Raw genomic sequence first — 12,506 nt, forward strand, 5'->3', positions numbered from 1 at the left:
CTATAATTTATCTTACTATCATTCATAGTTCGTGATGCACAAGCTACTAATTTTAAAACTTTCTCATATTTCTGGAACATACAAACACCTAAGCCATTTTTAGATGCATCACATTGTAAAATAATTTTTTGATTAGGATCATACGGGACTAAAGCTGGTGATTTACAAATGATGTCCTTTAAATTATCAAAACATTTTTGATGTGAAGGGAGCCACACCCATTCTACATTATTTTTAAGTAATTGACAAAGAGGTTGAATATGTTCAGCCATATTCGAAATATACCGTCTAACATAATTGAATGCACCCAAAATTCGTTGCAATTCTATTTTACTATTTGGTTCTTTGAGTTTGCAAAGTGATTCCACTCTATCAGGATCTATTTGTATCCCTTTGTGTGAAAAAACTTGGCCCATAAATTTTTTCCTCTTCTTGACAATATTGGAATTTGTCACTATTAAACTTCGCTCCTACTCATTTAGCCCTTTCTAAAACTTTTTTAACAGTTGTGTCATGTTCTTTTTTGTTGTTCCCATAACAATCATATCATCATGACAAATCAATAAATTCTCTATACCTTTAAATTTATCTTCTACTACTTCTTGAAACAGATCCTGGGAATTTGATAATCCATACGGCAATACTTTATATCTGAAAATTCCATATGATGTTGCAAAACAGCATTTATAGCATGATGCCTAATCAAGTTCCAAATGATGCTATGCTTCAGAGAGATCAAATACAGAGAATATCTTTTTACTCATCATTTGTGCACAAACATCTTCCAATTTATGTACTATTCTTGGTTTGCGGACAACTTGTTTATTTAAGTCTGATGGGTCTAGGCACAAACGTAACTTACCATTTTGCTTTTCCACAATGACAATGCGGTTTATGCTTGCCCTCGGGCCAATTTCGTTAACTTTCACAATTGCCCCTCTTTTTGTCAACCTATCTAATTCATCTCTTAACTTATCTCTAATTGCAACAGGTACATTTATGGGTAGGTAACTTACTGGTTCAAAATTGTCTACTGTAATAATCCTATGTTTACCATAAAATTTACCATGACCCCTAAAAACATCAGGCTTAAGGTTTATAAGTTTATTCCTTTCGGCTAGTTCTAAAGCACCACAACTCTCAACATTGTTGATTCGTTTAACTAATCCCAAATCAACACATAATTTACCACTTAAAAGAACTTGAGTTGCCCCATCAATAATAGTGAAGTCATCATAAACATACTTATTTTTATATTTACAAACTAAATTTACAACACCTATTGTTTTAGCCTGAGTACCCTCAAACCCTTTAAGTACATACTGATTATGCCTAATTTTAAACTGTTTATCAATTTTCTTAAAAATTTTTAATGGAATTATACTTACATCAGCACCTGTGTCAAGTTTTACTTTAATTCTTTTATTTTCAATTTCTATAATTTCATCCCAAATATTTTGACAACTTACATCTTGGTATACTTTATTAACATTACCTACAAAAATATCAGATGATCCATCACTGCTACCTTCATTTATGACATCAATATTCTTGACTCTGCACGACTTTGCAAAATGGTTTAAAATCCCACATTTCTTACATTTCTTTCCATATGCTGGACATTCTCTGGCTCCATGAGTTAATTGACACCGTTTGCACTTGAATTTTTCATTAGTGTTGGTTTTACTTTTAGAGTTATTATAGTTTATATGGCTCTGGAACTTATCTTTATTCCTTTCTTTATGAACTTGTCCTATATCCACATCTTTCGTTTCGTTATGAAATTTCAAATTTTGGTTTTTACTTTGCTCACTAGTTCTACAAAATTCGATGGCCTTTCGTAGGGTAAGTTTGTCTACTCTCAATAAAGCTTCTCTAGTAACTGAATCTCTGATGCCTATCAATATCTTGTCTCTTAGAGCTTTATCTTCGGCTGTTTGATCTGGATCAATTTCATTATAATTACATGTTCGAATCAAATGTCTACAACTAGTAAGAAACTGCTCAAATGACTCTCCTTCTTTCTGAACTCTCGTGATAAAATTGTATCTTTCAAATGATTCGTTCATCCTTGGATTAACATATTTGTCGATTATTGACATCATTAAATCGTACTTATTGGTTTCGTCTTCTGGGATGACGAATGTGGACATAATTTTGGCAGACTCAGTTCCAATTATATTTCTTAAAATTGACAGTTTTATTTTATCTGCTGACTGGTCTTGTCCTGTTGCTAGTAAGTAATCTTCGAAACAGGTTTTCCAAAACTTCCATTCACTTGCCGCATTTTGTCCCTCTATGTCAAAATCTGGTGGTAGCTTTACTCTTATTCCCATTGCCATTTTAGGTTATGTTACCTCGTGCCTCACTATGTTCTTAAAGTTTTTTTTTCTTTTATGGTAAAATTTAGTTTTTTGACTGTACCCAGCTAACTGTTTGACTGCGCCATGTTTTATATTTTATGGGTTTATAAGTTAAACAATATTGTACTAATTAAACTTATATTTTTTACAATCTTATCAATATCAAAAACATGTCAATCTGCCATGTAGGTTGATTGTTGACTGCCTGAAGTAAGCCATGTCATGTGTATGTAACGTAGCCCCCTGCTACACTGTTACACAGCTATATATTATATTAAACAGAGTAAATGTGTGTATTGTTTTGAGTGACTTTTGTGTGAGCTGTGTAGTTATGTAGTTGTGTTGCTTTCCCTTTGTTTTCTAATTAACCATCTTTGACATCATTATATGCCACGAGTTAGTTAGAGTTTGTGATCGAAAAGTAGTCATTGTGAGTCGTTGAGAAGATTCGACCAAGTTTAGTCTCAGTAGTAGACTGTTGTTTGTTGTGTGGCCTTTCTTGTATCTTAATGACCACAAGTATAATATTTGTGATCAAGAGATGCTGTTTTAGTTTGGACTAGGAGCAGTCTCATTTATTTTCGGAACAAGAGTTGGTTAATTGGTATTATTTAATATAGCTCACTCAAAAAGTTTTCAATATTATTAGTGTTTTGTCTTCCCTTGTATGTACAGTTTAGGTTGTTTGTTTTTTTTTCATGTTTTCCCCTGTTGTTTCAAACCCTTTTTTTAGTCCTTATTAGTGGAAGTGTGAACTTTTAAGAAACAGGTTAGAGGCCTCATTTTTGTTTATCAACTGATTACTAAGTCAAGAGCAAAAGTTGCGGCAAATTGGATGAGTTTTGGATTCCAGAGCGTTGAGTGCAAGTGAGGCTTACTATCAGATGATAAATGCAAACGGATGTTTCTTAAAATAGTTATATTTTCCACTAGTTGTTGAGTTTGATTTAAGTTGTTTTGTGTGTTTACTTTCATCCAATTTTTGAAAAATGAAGTCCACCCAGGTTAATCATTTGAAATCAGGAGAGTTATTTTATGTGCTTTTCATAAGATGCCGTGATGTCCCAAATAAGACCACGGAAGAGTCTCAAGGAGGCCACTTCATCTTCAGGTTTAGTCGATTTGGTTAATAATGTAGTAGCTCCTAAGAATGAGTTGAATGAGATTAAGTTAATAATGGAAGATTTATATAGTAGTGCTCAATCAATGAATGCAAACAAAGGCTGATTTTGCTAGATTTGAGATAAGGTCTAAACATTTAGATACCAGATTAGAAAATTTCCCTATGAATGATGTTGAGGAAGAAGTAAAAAGTTTGTCTGTCAATGAGTGTAAAGATGATTTGTTGTTGTTGAAGGGTGATGTGTTGGAAAAAGAGGAAATATCTGATGGATTATCCATACCATCCACTAGTAACCCAGTCTCAGCCCCTATAGTACTTAATTGTATAGTCCAGGCGCCAATAATACAGGTTTCAACTCCTATCATTATTTCTGATTTACATATTATATTTAATGGTGAAAGTAAAGCTCTCCCCATATTCTTAGAAAAAGTTAGAGATTCCGCTAGGTCTAGGAATATTTCCGTAGACATCCCGTTTCGTTCAGCCATTGAGTTATTTGAAGGTAATGCTGCTATTTGGTATAGAAGTGTTAGAGATAAAATTAATAGTTGGGATGAGTTGGTAGCCCTACTCAAATCTGCTTTTTTGCACCAAGATTATAATGATAATCTCTTAGATGAAATTAAAAGTAGGAAGAAGAAAAGGAATGAATTCATAACCATCTATTCAGCAGTAATGGAAAACCTTTTAAAACGTTTAGAAACATACCCAAGTGAAGCCCAAAAGGTGAAGATAATGAGAAAGAATATTTTAGTGGATTACATTCCACTAATAGCCCTACAAGATTTTGCTACAGTAAAAATGTTCGTAGCTACTATAAAACGTTTAAAGCAGAATGTCTTGCCCTTGTTGCAGTCTACTAAGGGTCTTGCTGCTATTTCACTTGATGATTCAGAAAATCACAAAGAAGAGGTTCATGTGATTGATAATCAAAATAAGCAAGACAAAAGTAGAGTAGGTAACAGACCTGATAGAAATAATAATTCTTCTAGGAGACCCAATCCTAAATATAGGTATGAAAATGATAGACCCAGTCCACCAGACAATACTGAAGTAAGAAATTTATGCAGTCTTTTCATCCCCACCTCTATTAATGCAATTTACCCCTTATCAATCTTTCAGAAATCAGAGAATGATTATTTGTTTCAATTGTAATAGGCCAGGTCATATTTCCCGTGACTGTAGGAGCAAGCAGATATCTTGTTCTCGTTGTGGTCATAAATGTGTGTACATATCTTCTTGCCCCAAGTGTTGTATTACAAATAGATCTAAGACCAACAGACCTTACAGGTCATCGTTGAACCCAATTTTTGAAAAGAAAGATTTTGATAGTTGTCCTCATGTTAGTATTTCCATTTTCTCTAGAAACTTTGTAGTTCTTTTGGACAGTCGCTGGAGTTGAATTTTTGGATTCCCAAGAAATTAAGTATAATCCCACATCTACTAAGCATGTCTGCTTAGCAGATGGTTCGAATAAATCAGTTGTTGGTACCATTGATCTTCCAATAGAGGCTGACGGTGTTTGTCATATGGTAAAATTTTTTGTTGCACTTTCTCTCCCTTACAATTTTATTTTGGGAAATAATTTTATGCAGCAGTTCTCATTGTTATTAAAATTTGAGGATAAAACATGGCATTCTTCCCGAAGAAAGAATAAAATAGAAACTTTGTATTCCGTAGACTTGTTGTCTACCACTGAGAGAAATATGGCAAAGTCAGTAGTGAATTCTTTTGAAGAAGTCTCTAGTTCTAAATATATTGAAAGAACCAACAAAATAGAAATAGTTATTGACACAGCTAATGCCAAACCATTTAAGAAAAGACAATATCTTTTGTCTCCATATATGAATAAATTACTACATAAAGAGTACATGAAATGTTAAGATTAGGAGTAATCGAACCAGCACAATCCCCATGGTCAAGTCCAGTATTGTTAGTTAAAAAGAAATCAGGAGAATATAGGTTTTGTTTTGATGGTCGTTCATTAAATGTGGTTACAGTTCATGATAGTTATCCCTTGTCCCAGATAGATAGAATCCTTTCATTGCTTAGAGGAGCTAAATACATTAGCTCTATTGATTTAAGAAAAGCATTTTGGCAAATCCCCCTTCATCTCGACTCAAGGAAAAAAACAGCCTTCAATGTTTCTGGTAGAGGTTCTTTTCAATTCACTTCTGTTCCCTTTGGTTTGTGTAATAGTGCACATATTCAACTTGTTGATGCTGTTTTGGACCTGAATTCAAGCCCTACATATTTTGTTATTTGGATGACATTATAGTATGTACCCCAACATTTGAGAAACACATTGAGTTGTTAAAGATAATTAAAGAGAAGCAACTTGACCATCAACATTGAAAAGTGTGATTTCTTTAAGTCAAAGTTGAAGTATCTTGGTTATGTAGTTGGTAATAATTCTTTGAAGGCAGATCCAGAAAAAAATCCTTGATATGGTCAATTATCCAAGACCAACTAATTCTACTGAAATTAAAAGATTTATCGGTATGTGTTCTTGGTACCACCGTTTTATTAAAAATTTTTCTAGTTTAACCTCCCCAATAAATGATCTTTTAAAGGTCATCGCAAAAAGAAACAACCTGTACTTTGGACAAGTGAAGCTAAATAAGTTTTTTTGAAAACAAAAGAACTTCTAATTTCTGCCCCTATTTTAGCCCAGCCCAATTTTGATCTTCCCTTTGTTGTACAATGTGATGTATCTGATACCGGCCTTAATGGTGTTTTGACACAAACTATAGATGGTGAAGAAAAGGTTATATATTAGTAGATCTCTTTCCAGAGCTGAAAGAAATTACTCAGTTACAGAGAGAGAATATCTTGCTGTGATCTTCGCTATCGAGAAATTTCAAGTTTACTTCGAGGAAGTCAAGTTTTCGGTCATTACTGACCACCATTCACTTCTTTGGTTGAATAAATTGTCCAATCCTACTGGTAAATTAGCCAGACAGTATGCTGTCTTAGCCATGCGCCTAAGACAGCATACTTTTGATTTAATTCATAGAAAAGGGAAATCAAATTTAGTCCCTGATCCTTTATCTCGACCTCACACCAAGGATCCAGCCTAAAATATCAAAGAGATATGTTATTAAGATGTAGATAGAATATACTCTTGGTTTGATAATTTGAGATCAAAGAAACACCGATCCTCCCTTGATTTTCCACAGTGGAAAGTGGAGAATGATTTTGTTTATAAGTTATTCCTACCACCAATTCTTTTAAGACTAATGATGCAGGATCGAAAATTCTTGTGCCTAAACCACAAAGGTTTAAAGTTATGCAATCTTGTCATGAACCACCTACGTGTGCTCACTTTGGATTTTATAAAACTTTTTCCCATATTCAGGAAAGATACTATTGTATACTATACAAATTATGCTTCATTAGGTAAAATGGGTAAGCAGAGAGAGGCCAAGTTTCCTTGACAGATAGTTGCTATAGATCTAATAGGTCCCTATGTTTGTTCAAAGAAAGGTTATACGTGGTTATTAGTAGTTTCTGATTGGTTTGGTAAATATACGTTAGTCCATCCTTTGAGGAAGGCCACGGCTACGAATATAGTTGAGTTTTTAGAAAATGATGTTTTCCTCATGTTTGGTGTTCCCCAATATATGATTTGTGATAATGCCTTAAATCTGAACAATTCTCTCTTAATTTAGCTCTGTCATAGGAGTAATGTTCAAAAAGTATGGTTTAGCCCAGTATATACATCACAGTGTAATTTTGTAGAGAGGAACAATAGAACCATTGGTACAGCAATACGGACATATGTGAAAGACCACGTAGATTGGGACAAGAATTTAGAAAAGATCAGACAAGCTATTAACACAGCAAAGCATGAAGTAACTGGATATACTCCAGCTTTCCTTAATTATGGCCGTCTTGTTCCCTTAAGTGGAAACTACTATGATGTTGATTACAAGGATCAACAAAATTAAGATCTTGAGATAATTCCAGGGTGACCGTAACATGGATGCTTCAGAAGTTAAAGGATTAGATAAAGTTTTTGAAAAGGTTAAGGCTAATCTTCGAAAAGGATATGAACGTAACACTAGAAGTTACAACTTACGTAGAAGAGAAGTCAAATTTCAAGTGGGTGATAGAGTTTGGAAAAAAAATAAAGTTTTGTCTTGTGCTGTCAACAAGTTTATGTCCAAACTAGCACCAAAGTATATTAAAGCATTCATCAAGGAAAAATTGTCACCAGTGGTTTATCGTTTGTCAGATTTCAAAGGTTCAGTCTTGGTAAGTGGCATGTTAAAGATTTAAAGCCTTTTGAGTAAGATGAGGACAATATGTCATTCTCAAGTAATTAGTACATTCTATCCCATGTTCTAGAATGGAGACCAAGGACGACAAAAAGAAGCATGGGAAGACCTCAAAAAAGATGGGTAGATGACATAAGAACAGTGGCAGGCAAACAGTGGATTAGATTGGCGCAAGATAGAGAAAGATGGAAGCAATTGGGAGAGACCTACATTCAGGAGTGGATGGAAAATGGTTCACAAAGAAGAAGAAGAAGATCCCATGTTTATGTTTTCAAGTTTGTATGTTGATTTGATTTCAGTCCTTTTGGAATATAGTTTCACCTTTGATAATTTTGATATAGGTAACCTATTTTGGTTAGAGACACATGTGAGTCACATTTTGTCGTATGTAGGTATATAGATTTAAGGTCTATATCCTAATTTTTTTTTAGAACCGTTGCGGAATTCCCTGTCTCGCTAGGCGTATAGTGGAGATTAGCAGACGCCTAACTGCTGAGTGTAGAGAGCATTCTTTTGTTTTTGTGTACCGCATTCGGTTTAGGCAACGAGGTGACATGGCTATGCCTGTCCGACAAATCACTTGTGTTACTGTTGTGAATGTCAGCGAGGTTCACTACAGGGCATAAGGTTGGCTTCCCCTAAGGCATAGAAACTCGTGTCACCTACGTTTATAGTAGAGTCAAACGATCGATGGCACGCTAGCCCAATCTCTTGTAACTTAAATTAAATTAAAATTAAATTCTTTATTTTCTTTCTGACAAACATAGTTTGTATAGAATTAGTCATAAATATACATTGCTAAAAACTAAACACTAAACTAGACTAAACAAGACATGAACTGAATTTAAAAGCTAAATGAAATACGGCTAATATCTAAGATCTAAAAAATTCTTCGATTGTATAAAACACTTTTTCACATAAAAATTGCCTAAGATTCCTCTTAAATACATTTATTGAACTAGTGGACTTTACAACTGTAGGTAAATGATTAAACACCTGTAGCCCGTATACTCTGGACGATTTAAATTTAATGTTACCTTTTGAAAATGGTATATAAAGTTTATTACAATATCTAGTATTGAAATTATGCATATCACCACTCGTTTTAAACTGATGTAAGTTATTAAAAATAAAAACACATAATTCAAAAATGTATAGACACGCCAATGTTAAAATTTTATATTTTTTAAAATATTCTCTACAACTAGTTAGTCGGGAGACACCAGCGACACAACGCAATATTTTCTTTTGTATGATGAAAATACCATTTGCATAACCAGACATACCCCAAAAACATATTCCGTATCTTAGCCTGGACTCTGCGAGTGCATAATAAATCATAATTAGCTGATTTTCCGTCAGAACATATTTTAAATTTCTAATTAGATAGTTAATGGAACTCAACTTCGAAACAACCGCTCCACAATGCAACTTCCAATCCAAACTTTCGTCAATCGTTATTCCCAAAAACCTGCCTGACGACACGGTAGCTATTTGCATGTTGTTAAAAATAAGCTGAAGATTTTCCAAGTATTTTTGTTTATTGTGGAAATGTATAACTTGCGTTTTTTCTGCATTAAGATGCAACGAGTTATCGCAAAACCAAGAACATAAAGATGAAAGAAAATCATTACATTGATGTTGTAGGATTACGTTGGATTTGTTAGATAGAATAATGGACGTATCATCCGCATATATAGTGAAATTTACCGCTCTGTTCACTTGTACGATGTCGTTAATGTAGACTACAAAGAGAATTGGTCCTATTATAGATCCTTGGGGAACACCCATGTTTGTAGTAACAAGACTAGATCTACAACTGGTCACACAATCCTCGATCCTCGTCTGCAGGCTCACATATTGTTGTCTATTGTTTAGAAATGACATAATCCACTGTAAAGAGTTTCCTGTAATACCTATCTGTTTTAGTTTTTTAAATAATATTTCATGATTGACACAGTCAAATGCCCTACTAAGATCACAAAATATTCCAATAGGACATTCGCCTGCATCAATCAAACTGGTTAAATGGGCATAAAATGCATGGACTGCCGTATTAGTAGATTTATTTTCTTGAAATCCATGTTGATTTATAGTTATGATATTATTGTTTTTTAGATAACCATTTAATCTCTTTAAATATCCATACTCAAATACCTTTGAAAATATACTGGGAATTGTTATAGGCCTATAATTGCTGACCAGTTTTGGATCTCCTTTTTTAAAAATGGGAACTACTTTGCCTGTCTTTAAGTAATTAGGAAAATCCCCATTGCAAAAAGACAAATTGGTGAGATAAGTTAAAGGATTGATTATAAAAGGTAAAACTTTTTTCACCAAAAATGCAGGTATCTCGTCAAAACCACTAGAGGATTTGTTTTTAAGTTTACTTTGCAAGAGTTCGATCAGTTCCTGCCCAGTAAATGGGTACAATTGAAAGAAATTTTCATGATCTATAATAACTGACTGACTGTGTGTGTCTACTGTATTACCTGGAATTTTCGACACGATATCAATGGGTGCATTTTTAAAAAATGTGTTAAAAGTGCATGCTACCTCTTGAGGATCTGTTATCATATTATTGTCATCATACATTAAAAAAGTATTAGCATTGTTATTAGCACTTTTTGAAAAATCATTGACAATCTTCCACGTGATTTTATTGGGATTATCAGACGAAGTAATGATTTTCTGGTAATAATCTTTTCTTGTTTTGGTCAAAAGTTTTCTATGTTTTTTCCTTTATTGTTAATAAAAATCTCTAAGAATTGGTACTGCCCTTGATAAAGCGTGTAAATTTCTTAATTCAAAATTAGACTTTCGAACTTCACTATTAATCCATTTATTTTTAGTTGTTTTGATTTTTGTCCTTGTTAATGGAAAGCTATTATTAAAATGATACAAAAAGATATTTATAAAAGCTTGAAATGCTAGATTAGTGTCTAAAATTCCATAAACACTATTCCAGTTTTCGTTAATGAGGTTAACGATAAAGTGATTTATCGATTCCTCACCAAATTGTCTTTTTTGTATAAAGTATGACAATTCCGTTTCAAAGTCAAGTTCCACTAAAACCGTTCTGTGATCTGATACAGTGTTATCAAGTACACATGACAAACCGGAGTTCGAGAAATTTACAAATACATTATCTAACGTTGTAACGCTGGTATCCGTGACCCTAGTTGGCCAATTGAGAAGATTAAAATTAATATTAAAATTCAGTAAAACATTGAGTAGATTAACATGGTCGTTAGTCATATGTCTGGTATCTACATTAAAATCACCACATATTACAAAACGTATATTTGGTTTATATAAATAATTTAAAATACCTTCGAGGTTATTCAAAAAAAATACTTAAATCACCAGATGGTGATCTGTAACAATTTAATATAACAAATGAGTTATTTTTCTTGTCTTTGAAAAAAGTAATACAAAATTCAGAATGTTTATCAACACAATATTGCTTTATCCTAGAGTTGAGTTTGTTATTAAAATTAAGACCTTTTCGAACCCAAATTCCTACGCCTCCTCCTCTTATTGAGTTACCTCGCAAATAACAACTTGCTAGGATAAAACCTTCAATGTTGACGTTTCCAATAGAATCATTTGATTCCCATAATTCCGTTAAACAGATAATATTTATGCTCTTATGAGAAGTAAGTTCTAAAATAACATCACAAATTTTATCACTATTTATGCTTTGAATATTTAACAGCATTAAATTTGGATTAAAACTTACCCCTGATTTTGAGGTTGCTCCCGTAGGTATAAAAAACTATTTACACAAGCGTTCTTAGGCCATACTGCAGGATCTATTGAAGTGTTCTTGATGTACCCGTACTTTGAAGGATGCATATAATTCAGGATGACGGGAATCCATCCCCTCACAAATGACTTCTGGAAAATGAGGCTTTAGATGCTGTACAATAGAAGCCTCTGTTGCAGTTGGTTCTATTCTGTATACGTGGAGATCCACGAATTTGGGAGTACCTTTTATCGTGGTATTTGTACTTGTGCCTACAGTAGCTTGTCTCTGTCGTCTGCTTCTATGACGAACTTCTTCCCATCTGCCATTGTCTGAAGAGCTGCCTTCTCCTAGAGAAACTATTGACGTCATATTTTTTTCTTGTTTCGTGATAAGATCATTTTTCTTATTGGACGGTTGAGGCATCGATGTAGAGACGGTAGTTGACTTATATTTAGCTTCTTTTTTTTTCTGTAACGTTTCATGATTGTTTTCAATTTCACGATTGTCTTCTTTCCCCGTAGATTTGCAGACATTAGTATTATGAGGTTTAACTGTTTTGTCTGAAGATTTGGCAACGTTCGAACTAGAAGGTGCATTTGAAGTAATATTTTTCGATTTTAACAAATATATTATTTCATCCTGACGTTGGTTACCTTTAGTAAGTTCACTGTTTAAAGCTTTCAAGTATTGACTTTCAATATTAGCACATTTTAGATCACATGTTAGCTTATTGATTTCTAACCTCAACTCGAGATTATCACTGTTGATCACACCATTTTCAGCGGACTTATCAGTCTCCCTGTATTCCACCAGTTGTTTAATACTTTCACTCACTTTTAACGAGTCTGGCACCTTTTTAGATATTAAAATTTCTATTAACTCGGACTTTTTTAGACGATCTAGTTCCTTATAAACACTCTCGTCAAACGCCATGTTGCCAAGAATTATTTCTTGTATGTTGTTTTTGTTGTTTAATCCCTAACTAGCCA

At 33.5% G+C, this 12,506-nt stretch overlaps 1 protein-coding gene across 1 annotated transcript; it reads right to left on the bottom strand.

The window, feature by feature from the left end:
- Positions 1–719: 719 nt before the first annotated feature.
- On the bottom strand, positions 720–2,342 carry LOC140442265 (uncharacterized). Its single transcript, XM_072533341.1, has one exon. The coding sequence runs from the start codon at positions 2,340–2,342 to the stop codon at positions 720–722; it is 1,623 nt and encodes a 540-aa protein (XP_072389442.1).
- Between the last annotated feature and the right edge of the window lie 10,164 nt (positions 2,343–12,506).

The sequence above is a fragment of the Diabrotica undecimpunctata genome, chromosome 5 (assembly GCF_040954645.1).
Source record: "Diabrotica undecimpunctata isolate CICGRU chromosome 5, icDiaUnde3, whole genome shotgun sequence".
Classification (NCBI taxonomy): domain Eukaryota; kingdom Metazoa; phylum Arthropoda; class Insecta; order Coleoptera; family Chrysomelidae; genus Diabrotica; species Diabrotica undecimpunctata.

Coding starts and splice junctions, on each gene's coding strand:
- LOC140442265 (XM_072533341.1), bottom strand. CDS start 2,342: ATGGCAATGGGAATAAGAGTAAAGCTACCACCAGATTTTGACATAGAG.